The 26,964-nt window shown below is 47.5% G+C and overlaps 1 protein-coding gene across 3 annotated transcripts in view; it reads left to right on the top strand.

Moving 5' to 3' along the window:
- NOTCH1 (notch receptor 1) overlaps positions 1–26,964 on the top strand; it is a 98,243-nt gene that overhangs the window by 13,595 nt on the left and 57,684 nt on the right. For 2 of the 3 annotated variants that reach the window (XR_014543824.1, XM_083596209.1), the window contains exons 3-4: positions 24,253–24,515; positions 24,636–24,974. Coding sequence is in view for 2 of the 3 variants with exons in the window: in XM_083596209.1 (XP_083452335.1) it covers positions 24,253–24,515; positions 24,636–24,974 (602 nt within the window). In the remaining variant the exon portion in view is untranslated. Of the gene's footprint in view, positions 1–2,262; positions 2,367–24,252; positions 24,516–24,635; positions 24,975–26,964 lie in introns of those variants that run through there. The other variant, XM_083596210.1, reaches the window with a different exon arrangement.

Below are 26,964 nucleotides of genomic sequence, written 5' to 3'. Positions count from 1 at the left end.
CCAAAATGGGTTATATACCATCAGTTAAAATAAGACATTAAATTCTTTGGCAGGATTTCTAAGGTGCTGTTGTCCTGGACCACAATCTCTGGATAGGTGGCAGGGGGGACCTTTCAGCTTCCAGATGTTGCTGAACTACAACTCCTATCCTTCTCCCTGCCCCATTGGCCACTCTCTGGAGCTGGTGGGAGTTGTAGTTCAGCAACATCTGGAGGGCCAAATATTCCCCCACATCAGCCCTTCAAAGAGGACCAAAATCTAGGAAGCAACATGTGCCAGAGTTGCCTCCTCTTCTGCTCTTTCTATGCATGAGCACTGATTGTCTTCTGCATGCCAGGCAGCTGCTCTTATCACTGAGCCAGGGCCCTACCCTTCCAATATGTTTCTGTTACACTGTATTTTGTGGACAGTGTAGGAACCTGGATGATGTTTTCAAGGCAGTAGCAGGAATTGAAACTGGGATCTGCTGAAGCGTTTTGAGAAGAGAATCATGTCTCAGTGGCCACAGTGTGCAGGAGGTCTCCTCAACTTGAGAATCTTGTTTCCAACTTCAAAAGGCAAATCAAAACTCTTCCTGGCTGCCTTTGGTAAATAGGAATCACATCCAGGTGAACTTTTTTATATACTGTAACGTTCGCAAAACAATTCTAGATAACAGTGGAAGCTGCTTTGTAGATAAGACCTTTCCAAAAAATGGGGTAAAAATAAATAAATTAAAATTTATGAAAGTTAATTTTAGCCACACTATTTTGTTCTTACTAGATTATATGCCCATATAAAGAAAATAGCCAACTTTTTACAATAAATAAATGGAATAATAGTCCCAGCCCACCTGCTTAGAACGAAGTTTTTCCCTTGCATGTGATGATCCGTGTTCCGTCATCCTTGCAAAAATAGCTAGAAAAGCACATAGAAACCAGAAAGCAAAACTATCTATCTATCTAGATATATAATATGATAAAAACAAAATGAGTGCTTGGAGGTGGCAGGGCTGGTCTTGTGCCAACAAGCACTGATGGTAGCTTCAGCTTTTTTCCTGCGGAGTCCTGTGGCTTTGGGGTGGAAAGTGCTAACTGCAGCTTTGCAGAGGAAAACATTGAGCCCTCCACTTGGGCTAAATGCTTTTTCCCAGATCAGATGAAACGGTTTCTGTAGGGATCATGTAGCTGTTGTAGGTACCAATTAGACCTTGGCATCTCTGTCTCTCAGGCTGGCATCCCCACCACAGATGAAAAGGGACTTGCTTATTTATTTATTTGTCTTGGGATTGTGGTGACGCGGCTTGCCACTTTCCCAGGAACTCCCTCAACCCGCTGGCTTAGTTAGAAGCAGATGGTGCTGTTGGGGGGGAGGGTCTGGATCAGTGATTGGGTAAAAGGATGTGCTCATAAACTGGCCCAGAGTTGGGCTGGCTTATGTGTGCAGCTCTGGAACCCAGGTAATGTGAACATACCTGCCATTGGCCTTGCATGGCAATGGCATTCCCATTTTGGCTGACAGGAAGTTTCTCTCCTGCTGCCGCAGTTGTCTGGGCCACAGTGAGAGTCAGGTGGACAAGCAGTGTGGAAGAGGATGGGGAGGGGCTTTTTCCAGTGGTCATCCTTCTAGGTGTGGCCCCTTGGTAGTTGCCCAGCTAGGCCAAACCTTGGTTCCATTAATTTGATCTTATGCCTATGTTGGCAATACACTGCGACTTGAGCCCCAAGAGGAGCAGGGTGGCCCAGCTGAGGGGGCCATTTTCGCAGAAGGCCAAGGCATGTCCACTCTATGAAGAGAACAGCTTTTTAAATGGCTGGTGCTGTTGGCTACTGGAAATGAATGGAGGCCAGGTGATTGTTGGGTGATGCACCGCAAGGCATCATTTTCAGAAGTGGCAGCTGCCTAGAAATTAGATTCTGATGTTTGAAACTGATTCTTCATTCTCATGAGGGGGGATGAAGTTGTGAGGCGCTGCTTCTTGTTGTTTCCAACCCCACCAGCCGGGCAACTGCCTCTGCCTCCCAAGCCTCTGGCCATGGAAGGTTCAAAATAGATGCCAGCAGCCAGTATGTCTGACATGGGATAGCTATGCTCTTCCTCCACAGTTTGAAGCAGAAATGGTTCTGAATACCAGTTGTTGGTGACTGCAGGAGGGGAGAGCACAGCTATTGCACTTGGGTCCTGCTTTTGGGCTTCCTATTGGGGGCATCTGGCTGGCCACTGTGAGTAAAGGATACCGGACTGGATGGGCTCCCTTGGCCCAATCAAGCAGGCCTTTCTTAGGTTCTTAGCTTTTTGCAGGGGTTGCTTAACACTCATGGGTGTTGCAGAGAAAACCATACCAGAAGAGGAGTAAGTAAAGGACCTTGCATGGAAAGCTTCTTATGGTGGGGAGTCCAAAGCCCCTTCTGGTATTGGGTTTCTTCCCATCCAGCCCTGGGGTTATTTAATGCCATTGTTTAATGCTGTGAGAGGTGGAAGTTTTTTTGCCTGAACTTTTTCCTCCCGTTTTAAGCTGCTGTTAATTCCATCAAATAACAGCAATGTGGGAGTGGGGGATGGGGTGGGCAAGAGAGAGAATAGGGACTCTCAGTGGGCAGGAAAAGGATGTGGTGTTAAAATAGCCAGAGGAAGTCCATAAAGGAACAGGGAATAGTCTTACTGGAACTGGAACTGTTACAGGTCCCACATAACACTCATTCCCATTTTTAAGAAATCAGATCTTTTAATGTGGTGGTACCTGCCCTTCAGAACTCCTTGCCTACTGATGTCAGGCAAGCCCCTTTGCTGTACACCTGTTAGAAACATTTTTGTTTAGGATTTTTTAAAAGTTTCACATAGCATTTTTTAAAAGTAAAATGCTTACGAAAGTAAAGTAAAGTAAAGTAAAGTAAAATGCTTGTGAAAAAAACCTCAAAGTGATTTACAAAAAGAATAAAATTATCATTTAAAACAGTTAAAAATAACTGTTATTTTTTTTTTTTAAGTAAGATCAGCAATAAACTAAAAACTGGATTAAAACACACATCAGCCATTCTACATATTGGCATAGGACTTGCCTAAACAAAAATGTTTTTAGCAAGTGCCAAAAAGGGTACAGTGAAGGCACCTGCTCGATTCCAACAAGCAGGGAATTCCAAAGTTTTAAATTGTTTTAACTGAAGATTTCATTGCTTCATATATATTTTTTGTAAACCCCTTTGAGGTTTATTCGCCTTTTTTTACCATCCATAAGTCTATGAATGTTATGTAATAAATAATAATTTTAAAAATACAAACAATAAGTGAAATCTAATTTGGCTGCCATTCTTTGTTGACAAAGGTGCCTCCTCTGCTTGAGACAGGGTGATCTTTTGCTTCAACCCAGAACTGAACTACAAGCACAGCCATTTCCTTCGCAGCTTCCTCTTTTCTGTGGCTCTGTAAACTTAAATGGGCATTTCTGGTTTTGCAGAGAGAGAGAGCAGCCCATGACACAGAACAAAAAAGCAGTTTGGTGCTAAAGGACTGGCTTCCGGTATCGTGGGCCTGTGTTCATTATTATAAAGAGACGGCAAGTGGAAGGAAACAAACACACCCCTTCCCTAAATTCTATTCCTCAGTTGGGCATGCAGCCCTGCCTTGCATCGGGCCGGTTTCTCTTCCCCCAAACTTGCAAGGTCTAAAGTTAAACCAAGATTTCATGAAGATTGGACTATACCAATTCATGGAGGTAGAGAGGACTTTCGAGGGCAACTGGCTACAATGGCTATGCTCTGCCCTCCATGTTTTGAGGCCACAATGCTTCTATGTGCCAGTTGCTGGAAACCACAGGAGGGGGGGGCTGTTGTGTGAGTCTATGTGGGGCTGGCCCAAGATCACACTGTGAGGATTGTGCCTGAGCTGAGATTCGAACCCAGGGGCCTCCCCACTGCTAGTCCGACATACTTAAGTATTACATCGCTCTGTCTCTCTTGCTTATCTCAGTCAGGGACAGTCCAGCTGCATTGTATAAAGTGTTGGGTTTGGCATAGAAACATTGCAAGCACACACACACGCACACAAGCTCTGGCAACATCTTGTGGCTTCTGTGCTTTGCAGCAGGGAGTGTGAAATTTTGGTCCCTGTCTTAATTCCAAAAGAATTGACACCTCTTTGAGGTTCTGACAGCCTTTTGGCTCCTTTCCTAGGTTGGGCGCTATTTGGAAGTGGGATTGGGAGAGAAATCTGCTTCATAGCCTTGTCGCCTTTTGCTGCTGGCAGTCTTTGGATGCTGGGCACGTGCAGCTGTCCTTGGAGTGACCTGGAACCAGGCAGGGATCTGGTAGAACAACCCTATCCTGTGGGGGTGGTTTGCCTAAGGGGAGATGGCCTGTGCCCACTAAACTCAGAACTCTGGTCCTCTGACACTGAACCCCCAGTGGCATTCTGACCACACTGACTCAGGAGGCGCTTTTTGGAAGCCAGACTTGGGGAGTGGGGAACCTGCACACTGACACACCTACAACGTCCACAGTTTCGTAAGATGCCTTATAGCAAGCCAGACCTTTGGCCTATCTAGCTCAGTACAGTATTGCCTACACTGGCTGTCAGTGGCTCTCCACATGCTTCTCCCAAGGCTTCCCCTCTTCATCTTCTGTGCTCCCACCAGATTCCTGGCCCACACTGAATAGAATGACACTTCCTAAGTGGGGTGGGGGGAGTCCCTGGACCTGCCGGCTATCATGCAGGAATTTTAGATTGAGAGCGCCTGGGGGGAACTTCCAAAGGCTGCATTCCACACCCCTCTTATCCATGGGAAGGAGGACAGAGTTGACTTATTCAAAGGCTGGGGCAATAACTCATACTGATGAGGCAGCGCCCCCCTCACCCCCTCCCAAGAAATGAGTGCAGTTTACTTTGCAATGTCAACAGCTCAGATTCAGTACAGCTCAGTGGTTCCCTTTTCTTTTTCCAGGCTACTGGTTTCATAAACTCATCTGGCATGCACCATACCCTATCTTATAAGAAGCATTAATCAGAACAGCAGTTTACATGATAATTTTGTTGGCATTGGCTTAGGGGGGTGTGCCTTTGGGGGTGAAGTCAAAACTGTGGAAAGGTTACAGTGCCTGCTATAGCTGTAGAGACAAAATGGTAAGAATTAATTTCACATTTATTCCAAGTCTGATAGACATTTACACCTCCAGTGCCTCCCTGTCACCCCTTGCCTCTTAGTACCCCCCCCCCCCAGGAAATCCTACCTCCCTGTTTGTGTCTTGGTCTGATGAGTGTTTTGCACTGATTCCTTGTTCTGCCTCTGCTTCTCTTTATCTCCACCCCCCACCCCATGTCTGAAGTTATTCAAGGGTAGAGTTCATCAAAGTTGAAAGCAATTAACTTCCTGGGTCTGGGTTGCCATACCTTTTTAGTGGAATGACCAAGGAAGGTTTCAAGGAAGAGGGATTGATGGTGAGGAGTTGCATTTTAACAGAAAAGTTTCACGCTTGGCTTACCTGCAAGAGTTTACAGGCACGTAAACCAGTGCCTTCTTTAACAAGTTTTTTCCTGTTTGCATGCTCCTTGGACCTGTATATATCTACCCTCCACACACACACACACACACACACACACACACACACACACTCACACACACTTATTCAGGTGGCATTTATATGTCCAGAAAGCCGATTTGTACCTTGTAAAAATTGTGCCAAAACTGCATCCTCATCTCTCACCCTTTCTGGGAATCACAGCTAAGCCAGTCATTTGAGGTGCTCTGGCAAGAAAATGCGAGCCCTTCATAGCTTGGGGGCTTGGATGGAACTGGCTGTTCGTTCCTCTTTGCTCCAGACACACAGCTGGTCACGAGAGTCTGGTGCAACAAGTAGAAACACGAGGGGGGGGGTTGGCTTTAATTTCTGACTGTACTCTTTCTGAACACTGGGCTCATCCAGACTTCAGCTTTCCCCACCGCTTTCTCCTGGGGAAATCCAATCTTTAGCACTGAATTGGAGCAAACAGCAACTGGGTTTTCCCCAACTTAAAGCTAAAGAGCAAGTTTTCCCTAGGAGCAGAGCGAAACCACTTGGACCCATACCTAGAAAGTTTGGGTCAAGTGGAAAACTGCTTGGACCTGTGCTTTCTAGGCACAAAACAAGCAGAGCCCATGGTAAAGAAGCAGGCGGGAAAGCAGGAAGGTATCTTCCTTGTCCTGGCTTCAGTCTGTATCTTGCAGAAATGTTGTTTGGAGATGTGTTAGGTCTGATTGGATAGAGCGGAAGAGAGACCCCTTGACACTTGTTGCGGCCTGGAAGAATTGATTGCCCAGAGGAAGCTGGCAGGGAGAGTTCAGAACCGCCCCCTGCCCCCCATCCAGCTGCCTCCTCCTCTTCAGAGTCAAAAGGCAGAGGGGTGACAGACTGCTTTTCCGCACAGTGCCTGTTGTTCACCATGAAAGGTGGGTTTCCAAGAGACCCCATGGAAGAATGGCGGGAGGGCCAAGACTCCCCTCATTGTCTAGAGTCTGTCAATAAGGCCTCATGTTGACACATGGGCTTCGCTGACTGAATCTTGGTCTGAGGAGCCGCTGACAGTATGCTCCCAAGCCCAGCAGAGAGGATTTCTTTGCTCTGCAAAGTCTGCTTGTTTGCTTTAGGAAGTGGCAATTGTTTTCCCCGTCTTGCCCACCAAACACAACCAGAAGCTTCTCTTATAATAGTGCTTGAGGAAAAAACAGACAACAACACTTGTTAGCACCCACCTTGTTTTTATAGCTTGTTTTAAGCGGCTTTTAATGTTGTCACTTGTCCTGGAACCTTAGGGGGGAAGGATAGGTAATAACAAAAACACAAAACAAAAACCATGTTCATTTCTAGTGGTTTGCTTTTATACTTCTGACTGTCCGGAGTTCTCTACTTAACCCCCTTGCAAATGTTCTCTCAGTTGCTTGGTATGCCATCTGACTCATCTGCTGATGAAAGATTGTGCAGTTTTTTGTTTTTGGTGACAGCAACTGTTAGGAAATAGTTAGTCTGGTTTTGACATCAGTCCTTGGGCCACATGTTAATAGTTGGGGAGGTGGTCTTGTCTCAAAAACAGAACCATCCCTCCATCAATGCTCCACAGCAATACAAAGCAGCCTGAGATCGGGGCCACATTTTTTAACACTCCCCTCCTCCTCCTTTAAATCCCCCCACCTTGCTCTTCCCTTTCAGAAAGTCTAGACCAGCTAGCCCAGATACAATTGTTCCAGCTATTGCCCTATAGCAGTGCAAAAGTAAATCCATCAGACATCCAGATCCAAGTTTATTAAAACACTCCAGGATGCCATTGGCAGGGGGCGGGGGACACAATTAAGCAGTGGCAAAATGCAAGGTGCAAGTTATGAATGGCAGGCGGTGTTTTTTTTTAAAAAGTGCCTCTTTGGTCGTGTTTGCGGTCCCCCCCACAAAAAACCCCATTCTTAATTAAAAACAAATTGCAGACAGAATTGCGAACTTTTATCATCATCAACAACAAAAACCCATGTCTACCATTTATGGTGAAAGTTTGGGAGGGTTTCTTTTCCAACTTGTGTGCAACTTAGAATTGTTTTTCTTCCTCCATCCCAAGTGGGGCAGGGAGGGATGTATGGAATAAATCCTCAGTGCTGTTATGTAGGCAAATGTCACCCAAGTTTTTTTAAAGTTTTTTTTTTTAAGAATTGGGAGTCCCTATTGTAATGAAAAGACAGTACAGTCCCCACTGATAAAAGGAGTGTGGGGGGAGAATCACAGTTTGTGTCTGTCTCTGAATGGGGCGGGGGGGGTTGGGATTGGAAGAGAGGAACTGCTTTTGAATGAAGCATCTACAAGGTTCCATTCACAGCAGAAATACTCCTTTGCCAACTGAAGGGATTATGAATGATCATTTGCATCCACCCCCTTTTCTTTCTTTCTTAAAAAAAAAAATCTAAGAAGAATCTCTTGTCTTCAAGTCTTTGAATATTAACCCTGTATATGCGAGTCTCTGAATGTCTTTGGGCATAATTTTCAACCCTGTGAATTACAGCTTGCTTTTCTCAGTTTCAAATGAAATTTTGAGGTCTCAAGAAATGATCTGGGAATGTGGGGTGAAAACCACACCTAGCATAGGCTCAGAAAGTGGAGGGCAGGGTTGTGCAGGGTTCTGCGCTGTTGCTCTTTAATGGGTACAAGGTGACTTCTAGCCAACTCATGGTCTTTTCCACATCTAGCTTTTCTCCCTCTCTTCTAACACTGGAACTCGTGGACCTCTAATCAAGCTGATGTTTTTGGAGATTCAGGATGCATAAAATGAAGTACTTCATGCAGCGCAGAATTTTAACTACGGAACTCTCTCCTACAAGAGGCAGTTACGGCCTCAACTTGGATGGCTTTAAGAGAGGTTGACAATATGCACAGTCCATATGCAATTACAGATCACTATTGAACAAAAACCAGACATAAAACAAATAAAAATAAACCACAAGCATACGAATGTGTGGATTGTAGCAACTGGATCTATTCATGGCATACGTACCTTGGTTCTCGAACGCCTTGGTACTTGTACGTTTTGGCTCCCGAATGCCGAAAACCCGGAAGTAAGTGTTCCGGTTTGCAAACGTTTTTTGGAAGCCAAATATCCGACACGGCTCTGTTTGAGTGCAGGAAGTTCCTGTAGCCAATCAGAATCTGTGGCTTGGTTTTCAAACGGTTTCGAGAGTTGAACGGACCAAGTTCAAGAACCAAGGTCCCACTGTATCCCAAGTTACTATATCAGCCGTATTCATTTGTAAGTCGGGGGGGAGGGGTCCTCCACCATGTTCCTCCTTGCTTGAGGTCAGATCAAAAAGGTACAAAACCATGCAGAACTCCTCCACCCATAGGTTCATACAGTGCACAGCTGAATTATGGAACTTCCACCCACAGGCATCAGTGACGGCCACCAACTTAGATGGCTTACAAATAAGATTGGTAACTCTCATGGAGGAGGAGAAGGCTGTTGATAGCTACTAGCCATGATGGCTGTGCTGTGCCTCCAGGGTTGGAGGCAGTCATGCTTCTGAAAACCAGTTGCTGGAAAATGGTAGGAAGGGAGAGTTGCTTTATACTTGGATCCTGCCTGCAGATTTCCCAGAAGAGGCACCTGGTTGGTTGGCCACTGTGAGAACAAGATGCTGGACTAGTTGGGCTCCCTTTTGACCTGATCCAGCAGGCTCTTATGTTCTTAAATTTAAGAAACTCATGGCAAATCCAGATCTATGCAGCTTTAGTGGAGTCAGGAAGCTCAGAGCCCTTGATTCCTTTCCTAGCGTGTGCTGGAATCACAGGAACTGCTTGGAAGGAGAGGCTCTGAGTCATGAGATTGAGCTATCTTATCTGGGATAACTGATGAAAGACTCCCTGGCAGCACAGATTAGCTCTCCACAAGCGGCAAGTGCCTCCGCCTTGCCTGATTGAGAGCAACTTTCTAAGAAAGGATCTAAGAGAGTCTGGCTTCTAGATAAGACCAACGGCCCACCTAGTCCAGCATCCTGTTCATACAGTGGCCAGCGAAGTTCTCTTTGAGGATGGGTCCACTGAAAACTTAGGTTGATGCTTGTTTGAGCTGGAGAAGTCAAAGTGGGCGCAGACAAAATGGTTGCCGCCTGTACTACACAGTACTATTCTACACTGAACTGTTTAAATGCTCCTTTGATTGCCTTTAAACTCCCCACCACACTTGCCATCCTGTCCTGCCACACCAGTATGGCGCGTCACACCCTTTGAGAACCACTGTACTAGTGCTATGCAACAGGAGCACTGCCACCAGCAAAAGGTTAAGAAATGGGTCCCTAGATGCATGTTTGAATTCTGGGTCTAAGAAGGTTGAAGACTACTGTTTTAGGAACACATCTCCCACATTTTGGGGACCAAAGGAAGCTGCCTTCTGCTGAGTCAGACCCCGTCAGTGATCCACACAGCTCGGTTTTGTCTACGGGACTTAAGGCAGGGAGTCTTTTCCCAGCTTTACCTGCAGATGCCCCAGGCGATTGAACCTGGGACCTTCTGCATGCAAAGCAGATGCTCCACCGCCCAGCTACAGCCTTTCCCCTAATTTTTGTTGCTCCTGGAGTGGCTGTAGGCGGTTTATGGAGAGCGGCAACCTCTTTTGATGGGTGTCATAAAACACTTGCTAGACCTCAGGCAGGCGATATCTGTACTGGATTGCTGAGAAACCTATTTTCTTTTCTTGCAGAATATTCCTCCCAGTTCTCCCAGGCATGGGAGGAAAGAAGCCCTTATATTTTAATCTTTATAAACACCCAAGAGTAGAAGTGCCAAACTTTCCTCGAGGCAGTGGGGGGGGGGGCGGCACATCCTGGGACAGAGAGTGGAGAGAGAGGCACTTTTTCTGTTGACTTTTACAGCCAGCTTCAAACTTTGAGCCTCTGCATGGATCAATCATTAAGCACTTTTCAGATACAGGGCTAGGTGGCAGGGCCATAAAACGGCACCTGGAGCGGCAGAAGGGCTCTATAATCTCCACCAGGTGATACCTGTAATCAGGAGGACTTAGGGAATTTGCTGGGGAGAGCGCAGCTGTCAGCTACGGAGCTGGGCTGGCAGCTCACCTGGGAGGGTTCCCAGTTGTCAGAGCGGCAGAGGTGGAAACTCTTAGTGCTTAATTAATGTGGAGGCGGGCGGGGGGTCTAATTAAAAGGCAGTGACCTTTCTATTCCCAGACTTCCCCTTGAGTTGTTTTACCATGGGGGGTGGGGACAGGCAGAGCCAATATGATTCCAACAGATAAAGATTTTGGGGAGCAGCAGCTTCCATGACAGAGAGTTAGCAGGACTGGGTGTGGAAAATTTTTTTAGAGGGGCATTTAGTTTGCAATCCTAGAACTTTCTTAGAAACCAGTCCAAGTCATTGGTTCACACAAGCGTTGATCTCACTTAATGAGTGGTGCTTCTTCATGCAGGGCATAGTTAAACTGTGGAACTCACTGCCACAGGAGGCAATGATGGCAACCAACCTAGATGGTGTTAAGAGGATCAGATGAATTCATGGAGGAGAGGGCTATTACAGTGGTACCTCGGGTTAAGTACTTAATTTGTTCCAGAGGTCCGTTCTTAACCTGAAACTGTTCTTAACCTGAAGCACCACTTTAGCTAATGGGGCCTCCCGCTGCTGCTGCTGCACCACTAGAGCACGATTTCTGTTCTCATCCTGAAGCAAAGTTCTTAACCCGAGGTACTATTTCTGGGTTAGCGGAGTCTGGAACCTGTAGCGTATGTAACCTGAAGCGTATGTAACCCGAGGTACCACTGTAATGGCTGTTAGCCAGGACACTGCCTGCACACTGATGGTACAGAAATTCAGTTTCTGGAAACCACAGGAGAGGAGGGGGTTCTTGTGCTCCAATCCTGCTTGCTATTTTCCCACAGGCATCTGGTTGGCCACTGTGAGATGAGTATGCTGGACTAGATGAGTCTCCTTTGGCCTTATCCTTCAAGCTCTTCCTTTGTTCTTATGAAGTATGAAACCTACAAGATCCATTGGAAAGCACTGGGTTGTAGCCACTGTTGGACCAAAGTTAGCACAGTCTATCCATTGGACTTTAAGGGTTAACCCAAGATGTTCAATCCTGCCCATACTTCAGAGAGTCTCACTGAGGCAGAGTGAAATGTTATTTTCCCAGTGCAAGTAGGAACTGCTTCGTAGGCCCCACCTGCACATTTAAAGTATGATCCTGCTTTAAAGAGTCATGGCTTCTCTCAAAGAACCTGGGAACTGTGTAGCTTGTTTAAGATGCAGCAATTTGTACTTCCCTCCCAGAGCTACAACTCCCACAGTTCCTCATGAGGAGAGATTGATTGAGAAGACATTCTGTGAATATTGTAGCTCTGTGAGGGGAATATTGGGGGGGGGGGAATCCTAACAGCACCCTGAACAAACTACAGCTCCTAGGATTCTTTAGAGGAAGCTGCAAAAGTGATATGATGCAGGTTCGAATGTATAGTGGGGCCTTAGTCAGAAAAGCTAACCTCTAAACTCACCCCCCTCAGTTTGAGAATTAACTTTGAATCCTGATTTAATCTGATGGGCCCAGCCAGTTCGCAGAGACACTGCCCCTCCTAACCAGTTTTCTCAATCCCACTCCCCTGCTTTTCCTTCTTCTTGGGTCCAATAAGATCGTAACTTCCATTGTTGCTAAAAGGTACAGCGTACCTCTGGTTACATACGCTTCAGGTTACAGACTCCGTTAACCCAGAAATATTGCTTCAGGTTAAGAACTTTGCTTCAGGATGAGAACAGAAATTGTGTTCTGGCGGCGCGGCAGCAGCAGGAGGCCCCATTAGCTAAAGTGGTGCTTCAGGTTAAGAACAGTTTCAGGTTAAGTACGGACCTCCGGAACAAATTAAGTACTTAGCCCGAGGTACAACTGTATTTGGTTTGACTAGGCCTTTTTGTATAGCTTTCGCTCCTCAACTTTCTGTGTTCCTTCCTGGTAAAAACAAACAAGCCTCAAGTTGAACGGACAGGCAGTTTTAAAAACGAATGAATCAGAATTAGTTTGAGGGAGGGAGGTTGTGGGGCTGGGATGCCTTATGGTCCATGGGAAACTTCTTTCTTTGCAAACAGATTCCCCCCTCCTGAATTCACGCTTTCTCTTGTCCCGTGATGGACCTTTTGATTTCTGTGTCAGATTGGCAGTGGGCTTATCCATCGTAAGGTGGGAATAGGGACTCCCCCCGCTCTGAGAAAAGGGCAGAATGAAATGGACTGTGAGGCTTTTTTTAAGGGGGGGAGAGTGTGTGCGATGTGTGGGGGTGCGTGTGCGTGGCATCTGTCCCTGGGGTGGCAGATGGTGAGCTGCAGGCTGTGAAAGAAAAACGGTGAACCTCTTGAATTGATCACGGGTTAAAGGTCAGCAAAACATCTGCCTGGGGTTGTGTTAGGAGACGGCATTTCTATACAGGGAGAGTGTAGGGGAGACAAAACCTGTTGCTGGTAGAAAGGCAGAAAAGCCCCGAAAAACAGTGGAAATATTGAAATAAGAGAACAAAAGGCGGTGGGGGGGGCACACGTTTTGTCAAACAGGCTCCAGACTGCCAGAGGATTGTCGGCTCTGTTTCAGTTTTAATTCAGGAAAAGTATTGGGCTTTTCCATTATGAGTTTCCCTAGAGGTCAAGCAGGCAGTTGCCCAAAGGGGTAGCTAGCATTCTCACTTATAAAACTATGTGGGGGCAGCACAAAGCTGGAGTTGGGGAAATATTTCCTCCCTCTCCTAAACCTAGAACTCATGGGCATCCAACAAAGCTGTATGTTGGAAGATTCAGGACATGTAAAAGAACGTCCTTCATCACATAGTGCATAGTTAAACTATAGAACTCACTTGTGCATTTTGGATGGCTTTAAAAGAAGATTAGGCAAATTCATGGAGAGGATAAGGCCACCGATAGCCACTAGCCACAATGGCTATGCTCTGCCTCCAGAGTCAGAGGCAGTAATGTTTCTGAATACCAGCTGTTGGAAACCACAGGAGGGGAAGGGTGCTCTTGTGCTCAGGTGCTGCTTTTGGGTTTCCCTTTGGGGCATTTGGTCAGCTACTGTGAGAACAGGAGGCTGGGCTAGACGGACCATTGGACGGATCCAACAGGTCTCTTCTTCGAAATGAATTTTATAGGAGAATTTGTGAGAAATGCTGTTGCCTCTTAACTCAGACTGCACATTTTGGTGAAGTGCAACAGGCACCAGCTAAGATCTCCCTGGTTTCCAACAAACGCCACCTAAGAAAAGCAGAGAGCCAGTTCCAGGATGCAACCAGTATGTTACAGCAGAAATGTTTGAGAATCTTGTGGCATTTTGAAAGACGCAACACGTATATTTGTAGAATCGTGGAATTGTAGGGTTGGAACCTCCTGTGATGCACGAATCTTAGCTAAAGCATCCATGACAGATGGCCGTCAAACCTCTGCTTAAAAACCTTCAATGAAGGAGAGTCCACCATGTTCTGTGGGAGTCCATTCCACAGCTAGTTCTTCCTGACATTTAGTCGTAATCTCCTTTCTTGTAACTTGAAGCCATTGAGAGTCCTGCCCTCCAGAGCAGTAGAAAACAAGCTGGTTCCGTCTTCCATGGGACAGCCCTTTATATATTTGAAGACGGCTACTGGGTCTTCTCTTAGACTCCTCTTTTCCAGGCTACACATTCCCAGCTCCTTCAACCATTCCTCATAAGACTTGGTTTCCAGATCCCTGATCATCTTGGTTACCCTCCTCTGTACATGTTCCAGCTTGTCAACATCTTCCTTAAATTGTGGTGCCCAGAATTCAGACACAGATGTGGACTAACCATAGCAGAATAAAGCAGTGGGACTATTACTTCCCTTGGTCTATTCTTCAGTTGATGCAGCCTAGAATAGCATTAGCTTATTTTGCTGCTGCATCACACTGTTGAGCTTGTGGTCCACTAAGAACCTCTAGATCCTTTTCATATGCACTGCTAGTAGAGTGCACTTTCCTGGGCCAGAGACCATGTCATCAAATGCATGAAGCACTGTCCACATAGGTACAAATTGTGTGTGTGTGTGTGTGTGTGTGTGTGTCTGTATCTTCTTTTCTCCTGCTCAGGAGGGTAGAACCCAAACTAGTGGCTAAAAGTTACAAGAACGGAGATTCCAACTAAACACCAGGAAGAACTTTCTGACAATAAGTGGAACAGATTCCTTCAGAAGGTGGTGGATTATCCCTCTTTCCTTGGAGGTTTTTAAGCAGAGGTTGGATGGCCATCCGTCATAGATGCTTTAGTTCGGATTCCTGCATTGCAGGGGGTTGGACTAAATGACCCTTGGGGTCCCTTCCAACTCTGCAGTTCTGTGATTCCTTTCGATTGGAAGCACCGCCAGGCAGATCAATGAATGTGTGCACCTACACACACGCTTTTGCCAAATTGCACTGCTGCGCTCAGAAAAATCTGAGCCTCCTTTCTAATATGACCAAGGCAACTCTTCTTCCAGTGCCCAACACCGCTGCCTACAGCCTGTACTACAAACTGTGATGTGTTAGCAGAAATTATACACCGAGCTCACTGCACCACAGAGCCAGTTTTCAAAAGAAAAGCCCAAAATTTGGTGAACAGATTAGATTACGCACCTGCATTTATGCGTAGTTTTGTTGTGGTAGTTCCAAGATTGTGCTTTTAAAAGAAATACTTTGTTGGCAAAGCCCTACACGGGAAGCTGACGGGTGGGTGCTGTGGCATTCTTAGATTAAATGTCATGTCCTGATGTGATGGGAGGTAATGGAAGGGCCCCGGAGCCACAAAGAGCTTTGACAGGATGCGACAGTTTGCCTCCCTGCTCTGCATACCACCAGAAAGCTTTCTTCAGCCTCGTTTGGACTTCTGAGAATTGAAGCACCCTCTTCCCACACAGGTTTCCAAGCTTTTATTTGCAGGCATCGGGGCCACAGAGAGCTGTGCTTGTCTTTATAGACACACAACACACATGCACACTCTAGGAATGGTGGGTCAATGCAACGGTTTAGTTTCCAACGGAAGATCTTCACCAAGGCAGATAGATATGCCATGAGCTTATCTGGTGCTTATCTGCAGCAGATCTTGAATCCACGGGAGGGTTAAGAGCCAACCTCTCCAGCAGATAAGCAAGAGCCTTTATCGCAGGGACACAGGTTGGGAGATGCTCAGTCAGACAACCAAATGGAATCAAGCACTATTACTCTGGACCAGGGTCAGCAACCTAAGGCCCATCGGCCGGAAGTGACCCGCAGAGGTCATTTGACTGGCCCACGAGCCGCCCCCCAACTGCGCTGCCCACTCACGCGCTGCACTAAAGTAGCACAGCGAGGCATGGGGACTCGCTTCTGTGGCGCTGGAAATTGCACCTGCGCATGTGCAATTGCGGGCACGCTCACTCACGTGCACGCATGATCCAGCCCACAGAGGGATCTCTACGGGACCAATCTGGCCCAGACAAGATAAACCTTCCTGACCCATTCTCTGACCTTTGAGGGTGTCTGAAAGCTTGCCTCATCCACCCAGAGACCTAGCTACTGTATTGCCTCCTCCTGTCTGTGGAGGGATTCACACACACACACACACACACACACACACACACACACACACACCGCCCAACCAATGCATTTTAATTTAAATGTCTATAAGGCACAAATTTCATTCAGTAGATCCAGGTGTTAATTGTTTTTGTTTTAAGCCAAACCGCATTACATTCCAGTAGGGAATGAGGGAGGGGAATTTTCCCCAAGAATTATAGAACTGTAGAGTTGGAAGAGACCACAAGGGTCATCTAGTCCAACCCCCTCTTTTCCCCAGTGTAGGGCTCGACCCCATGACCCAGAGATTAAGAGTCTCATGCTCTACCATCTGAGCTATCGTCCTATTTCTTTCTTTGTTTAATGTATTTATATCTAACATTTCTCCCTATTTGGCATTCAAGGCAGCTTCCAACATTTTAGAAGTGTCATTGTAATAAATACAAAGCAATAAAAATAAACTAGGTAAGAACAATAATTAAAACACATAAATTAAAACACATTTAAAATCAGCATTCAAATATGGTTTGACCTGATGGCAGCCCAATACAGAAAATGGGGAAGAAACAAGTGATTTAAAAAAAAGTGTGTGGATGGGAAAGTAGTTTATTAACCATCATAAATCAGAGAATATCATATCATAAAATTAAAGCTGCTGGATTGTAATTGTTGCTAGTCGTACTTGCAGTGTAGAGGGTGGCTTTGCAAGCCTTTACTGTATTTTTTGTTATTGTTACTAAGAGAATCTTTGCCCCCTGGATCCATAGTTTGGCTAAGCCCAAACTACATGGATTTTGCAAGGATTTGCATCTCCAATGATGTCTATAGTATTATTATTTTATTTTTATTTTTATTTATTGAATTTATATACCACCCTATACCTGGAGGTTTCAGAGCAGTTCACAGAACATGATCAAAATATATAAAACCACAAAATATATAATAAAAATAAAAACAACAGCCCAATAACACCCCACTACACACACACCAAAAAAACCCACATTTTAAAAGGGCATAGGATGTCAATCAAATCAACCAAAGGCCTGGTTTAAAAAGATCGTTTTTGCCTGGTACCTAAAGGTGTATAATGAAGGCGCCAGGTGAACTTCCCTGGGGGAGCTTTCCACAGATGGGGAGCCACTGCAGAGAAGTCCCGTTCTCGTGTTGCCACCCTCCAGACCTCTCGGGGAGGAAGCACACAAACAAGGGCCTCAGAAGATGATCTCAGGGTCCAGGTAAGCTCATATGGAAAGAGGCGTCCTTGAGGTATTGCGGTTCTGAGCCGTTTAAGGCTTTATAGGTCAAAACCAGCACTTTGAATTGGGCCCAGAAACAAATTGTTAGCCAGTGCTATCGGACTGGGATTGATGTAATATTATATGCTCAAACCGTCTTGCTCCGGTGAGCAACCTGGCTGGTGAATTCTGCACTAGCTGAAGTTTCCGAACCATCTTCAGAGGTAACCCTGCGTATAACACATTGCGTAATCTAACCTTGAGGTTACCAGCGCATACATAACAGTAAGACTATCCCTGTGCAGATAGGGGTGTAGCTGGGCCACCAACCTAAGTTGATGGAAGGCACTCTGGGCCGCTGAGGCCACCTGAGCCTTGAGCAACAGCAAAGGATCTAGGAGTACCCCCAAGCTACGAACCTGCTCCTCCAGGGGAAGTGTAACCCCATCAAGAGCAGGCGATTTCCCACCCATCTGGTCTAGGGAACCACCCACTAACAGTGCCTCAATCTTATCTGGATTGAGTTTCAGTCTGTTGGCTCTCATCCAGTCCATTACTGAGGCAAAGTATGGTTTTTTCATTGTTATTTGTAAAGACATGAGAGCATTTCCTGCAAGTGGCTCACAAATATGAGGCAATTTTCCTTACTAGTAAAGTTCATGGGAAATGTAGAAGAGCAAAATTACTCCCAGACGTGGCGCACAGCATGATTCGCAAGCCCTGCTGGCTGGCATGGTGCTGCACAGGCAACATCTGTGGAACTGAGTCGGTCCGGAGAGTGTCCGCAGTAAGATAGTATCGGCCAAAAAGTTGTTCAAGAAATGTGACAAGCTTTTGAGACTTCCAGAACTCTTCTTCAGCAGGTGGCCTGCATTTGTATAAGAAAGAAGAGCCTGGCTGCTGGATCAGGCCAGTAGCCCATGTAGTCCAGCATCCTGTTCTCACAGGATCCAACCAGATGCCCATTATGGGAAGCCCACAAGCAGGACCTGAGAACAAGAGCAACTCTCTCTCCTCCTGCAGTTTGCTGCAAGTGGTATTCAGAGGCCTACTGCCTCCAACAGTGTAGGAGAAACCTAAGAGGGTTCCTGTTGGCTTAGGCCCATGGCCCACCTCGTCCAGTGTCCTCCTCTCGTGGTGGCCAACCAGATGCCAGAGAAATGTGCAAGTAGGGCCTGAGCACAAGAGCACTCTCCCTCATGTCTCCAGCAATTTCTATTCAAAATCATTGTTGCCGCTGACCATGGGAGCACAGTACAGCCCCCATGGCTAGTAGTCGTTGCTAGCCTTATTCTCTTCCATGAGTCTCTTTAAATCCACCCAAGCTGGTGCCCTTCACTGCCTCCTGCAGGCGGGAGTTCCATAGTTCAGTTGTGTGCTGCATTAACTTATTCAAGCAGGAGTTGTGGGGAACTTGGGACCTTCAGCTGTTTATGTGACTTCTTTTGGTTGGTCCCAATGCAGACAGATAGCCAGCAGTGGGCTGCTGAAATAAGGAAGTTTGCTACTTCCTTCTTCCCTTAAACAACTCACAAACCTCTCCCACTTCACACACTCTTTAATGCCAGCGCCATGCACTTGGGGTGATTTGCTTCTCCAATCTGAGCTTATGAGAAGGAAGAGAGGGAGCCAGCGCAGGAAGTGCCAGAGGGTGCAGCCGCTGGTAGCCACACATGCAGCAGCAGCCCTGCAGCCGCCATCCTCGGGATGCCTCCATTGCTGCCCTGTGCCTCCATCTCGCTGGCGCCTTTCCCCTGAGCAGCGCCAAAGCAGGCAGCTGAATTCCCTAACAGAGCAGTGTGTGTGTGTGTGTGTGTGTGCCCAGCCCCCTGCAGTTCCCCCTTCCCTGCAGCATTCGGTCCTCTGGAACAGCACATTGGCTGGCGAGCGGGAGAGCAGCTGCTCTGACCCTCTAATTAACATGCGCACCTGCTCCTGGCACCCTTTTGTCTGCCCAGCAGATGCCCTGCTTTCCTTTTTTCCTTCCCCCTCCCCTTCTTCCCCTCCTCCTTCTCTTTCTGTTATGCCCACTTTTCACTGGGCCTGGCTCATGCCATCTCATTAACTTGAAATGTCCTCGGATTCTCACAAACACAAGGACCCCAAACAATGGGAGCTTGGGAGTTTGTGGAGCTGGAGGAGGAAGGGGTGGCTGCTGGCTGCCTCCTTCCTTTGCTCTCTCCATTTGCATGAAGGACATTTGGGGGTTTGGTTTCCTTGCTCCCTCTGGATCAGCTGGTTCTGCTGACCTACTTCCTGCCTTGGTCTCCCACTTGGTGTTTTTGCTGCCCCCCCCCGGGGGGTTTTTTATTGATATCATCTGGACACATTTTGGCCTCCCAGGTCTTCGAAGTGTTGAATGTGGACCACCCAAAGCCGAGCAGTTTTGAAGCCCCATAATAGCAGCAGTGCAAGGACACAGAGGGAGCTGCGCTTGCGTCAAGTCAAACCATCGTTATTTCAGCTCAGTCCTTCCAACGCTGACCGGCAGCAGTATCTTTCAGGGGTCTTTTCAGGCAGGGAGACTTTCCCAGCCCTCCCTGGAGATGCTTCAAGGGGTTGATCCTGTGCAGCCTTGAGCAATCTTAAGTTGCAAATGACCAGCATGGTTCTGGGTGGGTAGAGGAGATTTTAGCTGGTATGGGACATCTGTTGCCGCCAGATGTTGCAGGACGATGGCTCCAAATCATCACTCCTGGCCATAAACCACACTGGCTGTGGGGCTAAATTGGCGGGTACCAGTTTTGCCTGAAATGCCTCCAGCACCCCACGCGGTGATCTGTGGGTGGCAGCGGGGAAAGCTCTTGGCACTCACCCTGCAGCTGCCCTAGGAGAATGGGCTGTGCCTCAAAAGGCTGCCCTTCCATGTTGTGGCAGTTTTGCTACATCCCATCCCCCTGTGTAAAGTGCTGCTTATTCTCCATGAATGCAAGAGCAGGCTGGGGCTGAAGCCAGCTGCAGTCTTCTTTGTGCAGGATGGCAGAGTCGTGGCAAAGTTAGATGGCGGGTGCAGGGAGTTGAGAACGGTGAGGAGAAGGAGAGAGAGAGAGAGAGAGAGAGGAGGGAACTTTCCCTCCCTCTCGCTTTCCAGAATCCAGACACAGGGCGCTTCTTAATAATAATTGCCATCATTGTAATCAAAGGGATATTCCCAAGACAGCCCCTGTCAACACCTGGCTAGCACAAACCCACCTGTCTCCTGGCCCTTTGTTCGGGCATCTGTGGCACAGGATGGGCCTTCATTTGCCGCCTTTGAACTCTTTGGGTTGTTCATGTAACCAGCCTTGCGGAAAAAAAGGAAAAGAAAGAGGGGAATTATGGTACACAGGACACCTTTTCTCTGTTTTCTCCCTACTATACAGGCAGAGTTTCACTTGGAAAGGGCCAAGTTCAGCCTCTGAACCAGAATTGGCTTCTATGTCCTGAATCCGGTGGATTTATTTATTATCTCTTTATTGCATTTTTATCCCACCTTATTCCCTTCAAGGGGCTCAAGCTGGGTCTCCTCCCCCCTATTTTATCCTCACAACAGGCCTGAGAGGCCTGACCCTCCCCTCCATCTTCTTAAGTTGTGGGGTGTTAGGCTAAAGCTGAGAGAGGAGCCCACACTGTTCCTGCCATGTTGTCCATTGCTCTCTTGGGGCAAGAGAGCCGTCTATAACAGCCTTGTAGTGTAGTTCTGTTATGCCAGCTTTGCAGGTAGGAATGCTGTGTTTCGAAGAGAGTTGCTCAGAACAGCCCAGCAGTGTAGTCCACTTTTAAGTGTTCCAGGCCAGAGGCAGGAATATTAAATTGCCCCATTCAGACCAAACCAATCACTTGAATTGCTTGGAGAGGCCTTGTACTGCTGGTGATGGTGGTTGTTTAATTCAATTTATACCCTGTCCTTCCTCTCCAACGAGCCCAGGGTGGCAAACAGATAAACCATTTAAAACCAAAGCAAAAGCATTCTAAAAACAACTTCGGTTAAAAAACATTCTTCCATCCTATTAGTATGAGGCTTCCTGGAGTCTTCCGCCTCCTAATGGCTGGGGTAAGCAGGAATATTTTTAATTTCCTCCTGAAAAGCTTATAATGATGGAGACAGCTGTACCCCACTAGGGCGGGCATTCTGCAGCTGTGGAACCATCACTGAAAAGGCCCAGTCACAGGTCAGCACCAACTAAGCAGCTCCCAACACTAGACAATCGCAGGGTCTGAGGTGGTTGGTACTTGGGAAGGTGCTTGCACACAGACTGGGTGCTCTTTTTAAAAAACATTCGGAACTTAAAATAAATCCTTTTTTTGCACATGATGTAATGCCCACGATAGAGATGGGGGCTCTGGAGTGTTTCTCCATCCTCCCACCCAAACCAGGGATAATGCTGCAATGTTTATATTGCAGGGCTGTGCTCGATTCTCCAGAATTCCAGCCCACATCACCACTGCAGGAAAAGAAACTGCCACCTTTTTGCTAGGCTATCCTTAAAATACCTTCCTTTCCCCCAAAGCACTGAAACTTGGGACCGCAAGAAAGATTCGAGCTGCACAGGATTTTTCTGCTGAAAGACTTTCTCCTGGTTTAAAATAATGATTGTAGCTTTCTGGAATCTCAGAACATCATTTCCATGGAATACTCACATCTGCAAATCCGCCTCTTTCTCCGGCCCATATGTGTTTGTGTCACATGCTGCCTTGTTTTGTTTAGGGTCTCTCTCTTTTATTAACGAGCTGGCCCTTTTGGCTTCTGGTAACAGATGGCTCTGCCAGTGACCATTTGATGGATGGGTGTGTTTGCTGCTAGGATGTCTCTATTTTTTTGAAAGAAAGAGAGAAAATAAAAATGGAAGCGCTTTCACACGGAGATAATCTGGCATATGTTGCATTTAGGAGGAGAGCCTTGTTTCCTGCCTTTTTAGCTGTAGGTAACAACTTTCGGAAGGGAGCTTATAGTTGAAGGCAGCGGCGAAGCAGTTGTCTCGAGGGTTGTGCACCCAATAGGGGTGGGGGCATTAGTAAGGGTGCTGCTTCACCTGTTGACAAGCGCAGAGTGGGCCCCTCGCTCTTTGACTTCCATTGCATAAGAACGTAAGAACGGCCTGCTGGATCAGGACAATGGCCCATCTAGTCCAGCAGCAAAAAGGGTGTGATTTCTCAGGGTGTGATTTCTCTTTGATCTTTGGAGCTGCCTCTTTGAAGGCTGGGAGATTTATAGCTCCCTCCGTGGCTCTGGGAGGAGTTGGGGCAGGTGGTTCGTGGGCATTGGGGGGTGGGAGTGTGTGGCCAGGGTGTGAAAGGGGTCCCTAAGGTGCATGTGAAAAAAGGGTTCCCATGGGCTGTGGAAGGCTTGGACAGTTGATGGATTGCTTGTGATTCTCCAGCTTAGGTCTTTGCAGGAGCTGAGGGTAGTTTGTGATTTAAAAACCCAGGGGATTGAGTTTCACTTCTGTGGGAAGCCTGCCTTTATCTTGTGCAGTGACCCCTGTCTCTTGTCATAACATCAGAACCCAGGAGTCATTCAGTGAAATTGATTTGCAGCATGTCTGGGGGCAAGTGCAAATTGTGAGATGGCTGCTTTCCGCAGGACATAAGGGCCAGTAGTTGTTAAAAGGGGGCTGGACAAAATTCAAGGAGGGGGACACATTTATTCACAGCTATGAGGTATGACAGCTCAGTGGAACCTCCACATTCCAAGGCAGTCTACCTCCAAGTATCAGTTACTGGGCCGGTGGGAAGCAAAGAAGCCTGTTGAGTTTCTGCCCTGTCTGAGGACTCCCTAGAAGCATCTGTCTAGCCACTGTGGAGACGAGAAGCAGGGGGCTTTTAATGGAATCTGGCAGGGCTGTTAAGAATTTACAGCCTTGAGGCCCTGCCCTCCTTCTTTCTTCTTCTTGTGTCCCCAGTAACAGTTTATTCAGCTGTTTTTAAATGTGTTGCTTCCCACCTAGAACCTTTTGAATGGGATGGGCTATAAATCCAAGAGAAACCCACAAATGTGTGACAAGAGGTAACAAAAAGCCTGTTGTGGCCCTGCGGAATATACAGGTTACCTGTCCTGTCCTGGAAATGAGAGGGCATTTTTTTCAGGTGGCAGGGGTCAATTGCAGACATGGGCTGCAGGAGGTGATAGTTTGGGGGCACAACCCCTTCCTCTTCATGCAGAATGCTGGGAGGGGTTGAATCAGCCCCACCAACCAGTTGCCCTGAGCATTGTATGGATTGCTGAGGTACCTGAAACATGTTGGGAAAAGTCTCCTGGAAGACCTCCTACTACCAGTTGAGTATTCATTGCTAGATCCTGGATATGGCCAAAGGGCCCCCCCAGCACCCTGTGCTCACAGTGGGTGTCCAAATGCCTATTATGGGAAGCCCACAGGCAAGACCTGAGCACACAGCAACTCTCCCCACTTGTGATTCTCAACAACTGGTATTCAGAGCTAGACTGCTCCTGGGGATGGAGGTTCTGCTCTTATGGTAGACCTCTTATGGTAGACCTTCACGTTGGCTAACCAGATGCCCCAATGGGAAGCAGTGTTAGATATATGAGGTAGGCGCCAATGGTCACCTTAAACCTAGTTTGTGGTCACTACAGTGGAGTGTCTTACTTGTCAGAGAGTTGGACTAGATGTCCCTCGGGGTCCCTTCCAACACTACAACTCTACAATTCTATGATCTCAGCTACATTGCTTGACTATAGCTTGCTCTACAACAATTCATTTGTCCCAGTATACAAGGAGAAACACAACACAGCGGAAATGGTATTAACTATGGCCTAAGGCAAAGGTTTTTAAATTGTGGTTGCCAACCTTGCGCCCAGAAATCTCCACATAGTTGCAATTGGACCTGCGCCAGTAGCAAAATGCACCTTGGGAATTTTAAACACTGATGTGTTCTGAGTGCAACTGCAGTCTCCTCTCCTGTAGTTGGCATTCAGAGGCAATGGAGGTGCAATGTATCCATCGAGGGTTGCTGCTTTGGGTAAATGCTGCCGTGCCACCACCCTCCTTAGTCCTGATGTGTCCCCTTCTTCCTCACTCTAGGTGCCCCAGCTCTCATGTGGGCAGCCGGTGCCACCTGCAGAACCCATGTCTCAGCTACCCCTGCAAGAATGCGGGCACCTGCCAGCCCATCATCCGTGGCAACGTGGCCGAGTATACCTGTGCCTGCCACCTAGGCTACACTGACAAGCTGTGCCTTACTCCTGAGGAGAACGCGTGCCTCAGCAGCCCCTGCCACAATGGAGGGAGCTGTGACCTTGTCACACTGACGGAATACAAGTGCCGCTGCCCTCCAGGATGGTCAGGTAAGCGGGCAGCAAGTCTTTGAGCACCAGCAATCCCAGGTTATTATCAGTCCCAAATCAGTTGAGCTGCAGAATGTTTCTCTAAAGGAAGCTTGTGTTCTGTCTTTGCCCCATTCCTAGGCAAAACGTGCCAGCAGGCAGACCCTTGCGCCTCCAACCCTTGTGCCAACAGTGGGCAGTGTGTGCCCTTCGAATCGACCTATGTGTGCAAGTGCCCATCGGGCTTCCATGGGGCCACGTGCAAGGAGGACACCAACGAGTGCAGCCGCTCCCCCGCCATCTGCAAGAACGGCGGCACCTGCGTCAACGAGGTGGGCTCCTACCAGTGCCACTGCAGGCAGGCCTACACAGGACAGAACTGCGAGCACCTTTACGTCCCCTGCAACCCCTCGCCTTGCCAGAATGGAGGCACCTGCCGGCAGACCGGAGACACCACCTATGAGTGCACCTGCCTGCCAGGTATGGATGGGGGCACTGCCCGGTTCTTGCTGGCTGCTTGAAGCTGCCTTTCCTCCTTGGCTTCTAGTGGCCGCGAGCCCTTGGTGGGGGTGGGTACGTAGGAAGCTGCCTTCTGCTGAGCCAGAGAATGGGGCTCCCACTGAGCTCCAGCCCTTCACCAGGGTGTTTGTGGAGAGGAGTTTCTAGTCCTCAAGAGTTCTAAACCAAAGCGCTGAATTAAATGGAAATACAGGAAGCTGCCCAATGCTGAGACATTGGTCCAACCAGCTCAGCATTGTCTACACTAATAGCAGCTCTTCAGGGTTTCAGGCAGGGAGCAATTCCTGCCCTACCTGGTTAATTCAGACCTTTGTTTAGAACCATGAGGGCCAGAATCCTCTCTTATTTTGGGGTGAGGGCTGTAGCTCAGTGCTCTGCATGCAGAAGGCCCCAGGTTCAACCCCCAGTACAATCTCCTTACCTTGGACCCTAGAGAGCTGCCACTCAGTGCGAAGGATATAAAGCTAGAATATTCCAGTTACCCAACTGCTATACAGCAGCTCTTTATGCCCTATGCAAACCACCTGGACCCAGAGCAAAGAGGGGCTTCTTTGCTCCCTCCAGCAAGCTACCCACTAGCAACCTGGCTACTAGTGGTCCTGTCCTGTGGCACCCAGGCTTGACATCTGCAGCTAGAGGTCCCTTAGATAGGTTTCCTCCCCACCCAAAGTGCTGCTCAGTATCAGTGCAGTCCGTTTCCCAGGCAGCAATCAGATCCTTCCGTGTACCCAGGAGGGGCAGAGAGGGGTCAGTTATCGCAACAGGAGTGTGCTGCTGCCGGGCTCTTCAAAAACAAAGCCCTCTTCCCCTGTTGTTGTTTTTTCCATCCCAACTGCCTGCTAACTTTATCTAAGACCCCTATTGCTGTTGCTGCTGCTGCTGATGTTAATGTGCTGCTTTGAGTTTGAAAGCATTGGTGCCTCTCCAGCTGATTAATTGCTTGGGACAGGCTCAAAAGGAGTTGCGAAGTGTCTTTGCTGCCTGATCCTTAGATTGGTCAATTGGGCTTCTTTGAAAGATTAATCAGTTTGGAGAGGCACAAGTTCAAAAAGTAACAAAGAAGAACGAACCAGGCTTCCTCTTATCTTAGCTGACCTACTTTTTTAGCATTCACAAATGACTAATTTTTCTTTTTTTCCCTTTTTGTCTGACCTGCTGCCTATTCTTTGCATTTCTTTTTTTTTTTAACACCCAGTCCTCTTTCTGTGCCTCTTAGCAGCAGCCAGAGAGGCAGCAATTTAACAGCTTTGTGGCGAGTCAGACATTGGTCCATCTAGCTCCATATTGCCCATACTGACTGGCAGCAGCAGTAACTCTCCAGGATTTCAGGCAGGGGACATTATTTTTCCTCCAATCACGGCATCTTCATGACAATAATAACTTCTCTGAGCTGTAGCTCAGTGGTAGAATACCTGCTTTGCATGCAGAAGGTGCCAGGTTCAATCCCCAATTGGCATCTCCAGGCAAGGGCGGGGAAAGACTCCTCTTGAAGCTTTGGAGTGCCACTGCCATCTGTGTAGACAGTATGGAGCTAGATGGCTTGTTGGTCTGACTTGTTCCTGTTTTATTCAGAATCTTAACTTTATTTTTAGGGGGAGGGCTGCTTTTTTGTGCAGAAGGCCCCAAATCCAACCCCCACAGCGCCTCTAGGAGACTCCCCATGTGAAAACCTAGACTGCCACTATCATCCAGTGTAGGAAGGTCCTGGACGGAATGGGCCATTTGTCGTTACTCATTAAAAGGCAGCTTCTATTGTACATATAGGAAGTAGGAATTTGCTATTAAAAAAAACTTGCAGCCCGCAGTCAAAACAGCTGTTGCTTCACTTCTAGGGGTGTGTGTGTGTGTGTGTCTTTTTGCAGAACCTGCTTCTCCAGCTCCTTCACTGTATACTCTCAAGTATATTGCTTTCACCCTGAGTTGAGGACACAGGGTGGCAGCTGGAGAAATC

Source organism: Podarcis filfolensis (genome assembly GCF_964270895.1).
Source record: "Podarcis filfolensis genome assembly, chromosome: Z".
In the NCBI taxonomy this organism is placed as follows: Eukaryota; Metazoa; Chordata; class Lepidosauria; order Squamata; family Lacertidae; genus Podarcis; species Podarcis filfolensis.
Note: the sequence above shows the minus strand (reverse complement) of the source record. Positions and strands in the feature narration are given on the sequence as shown.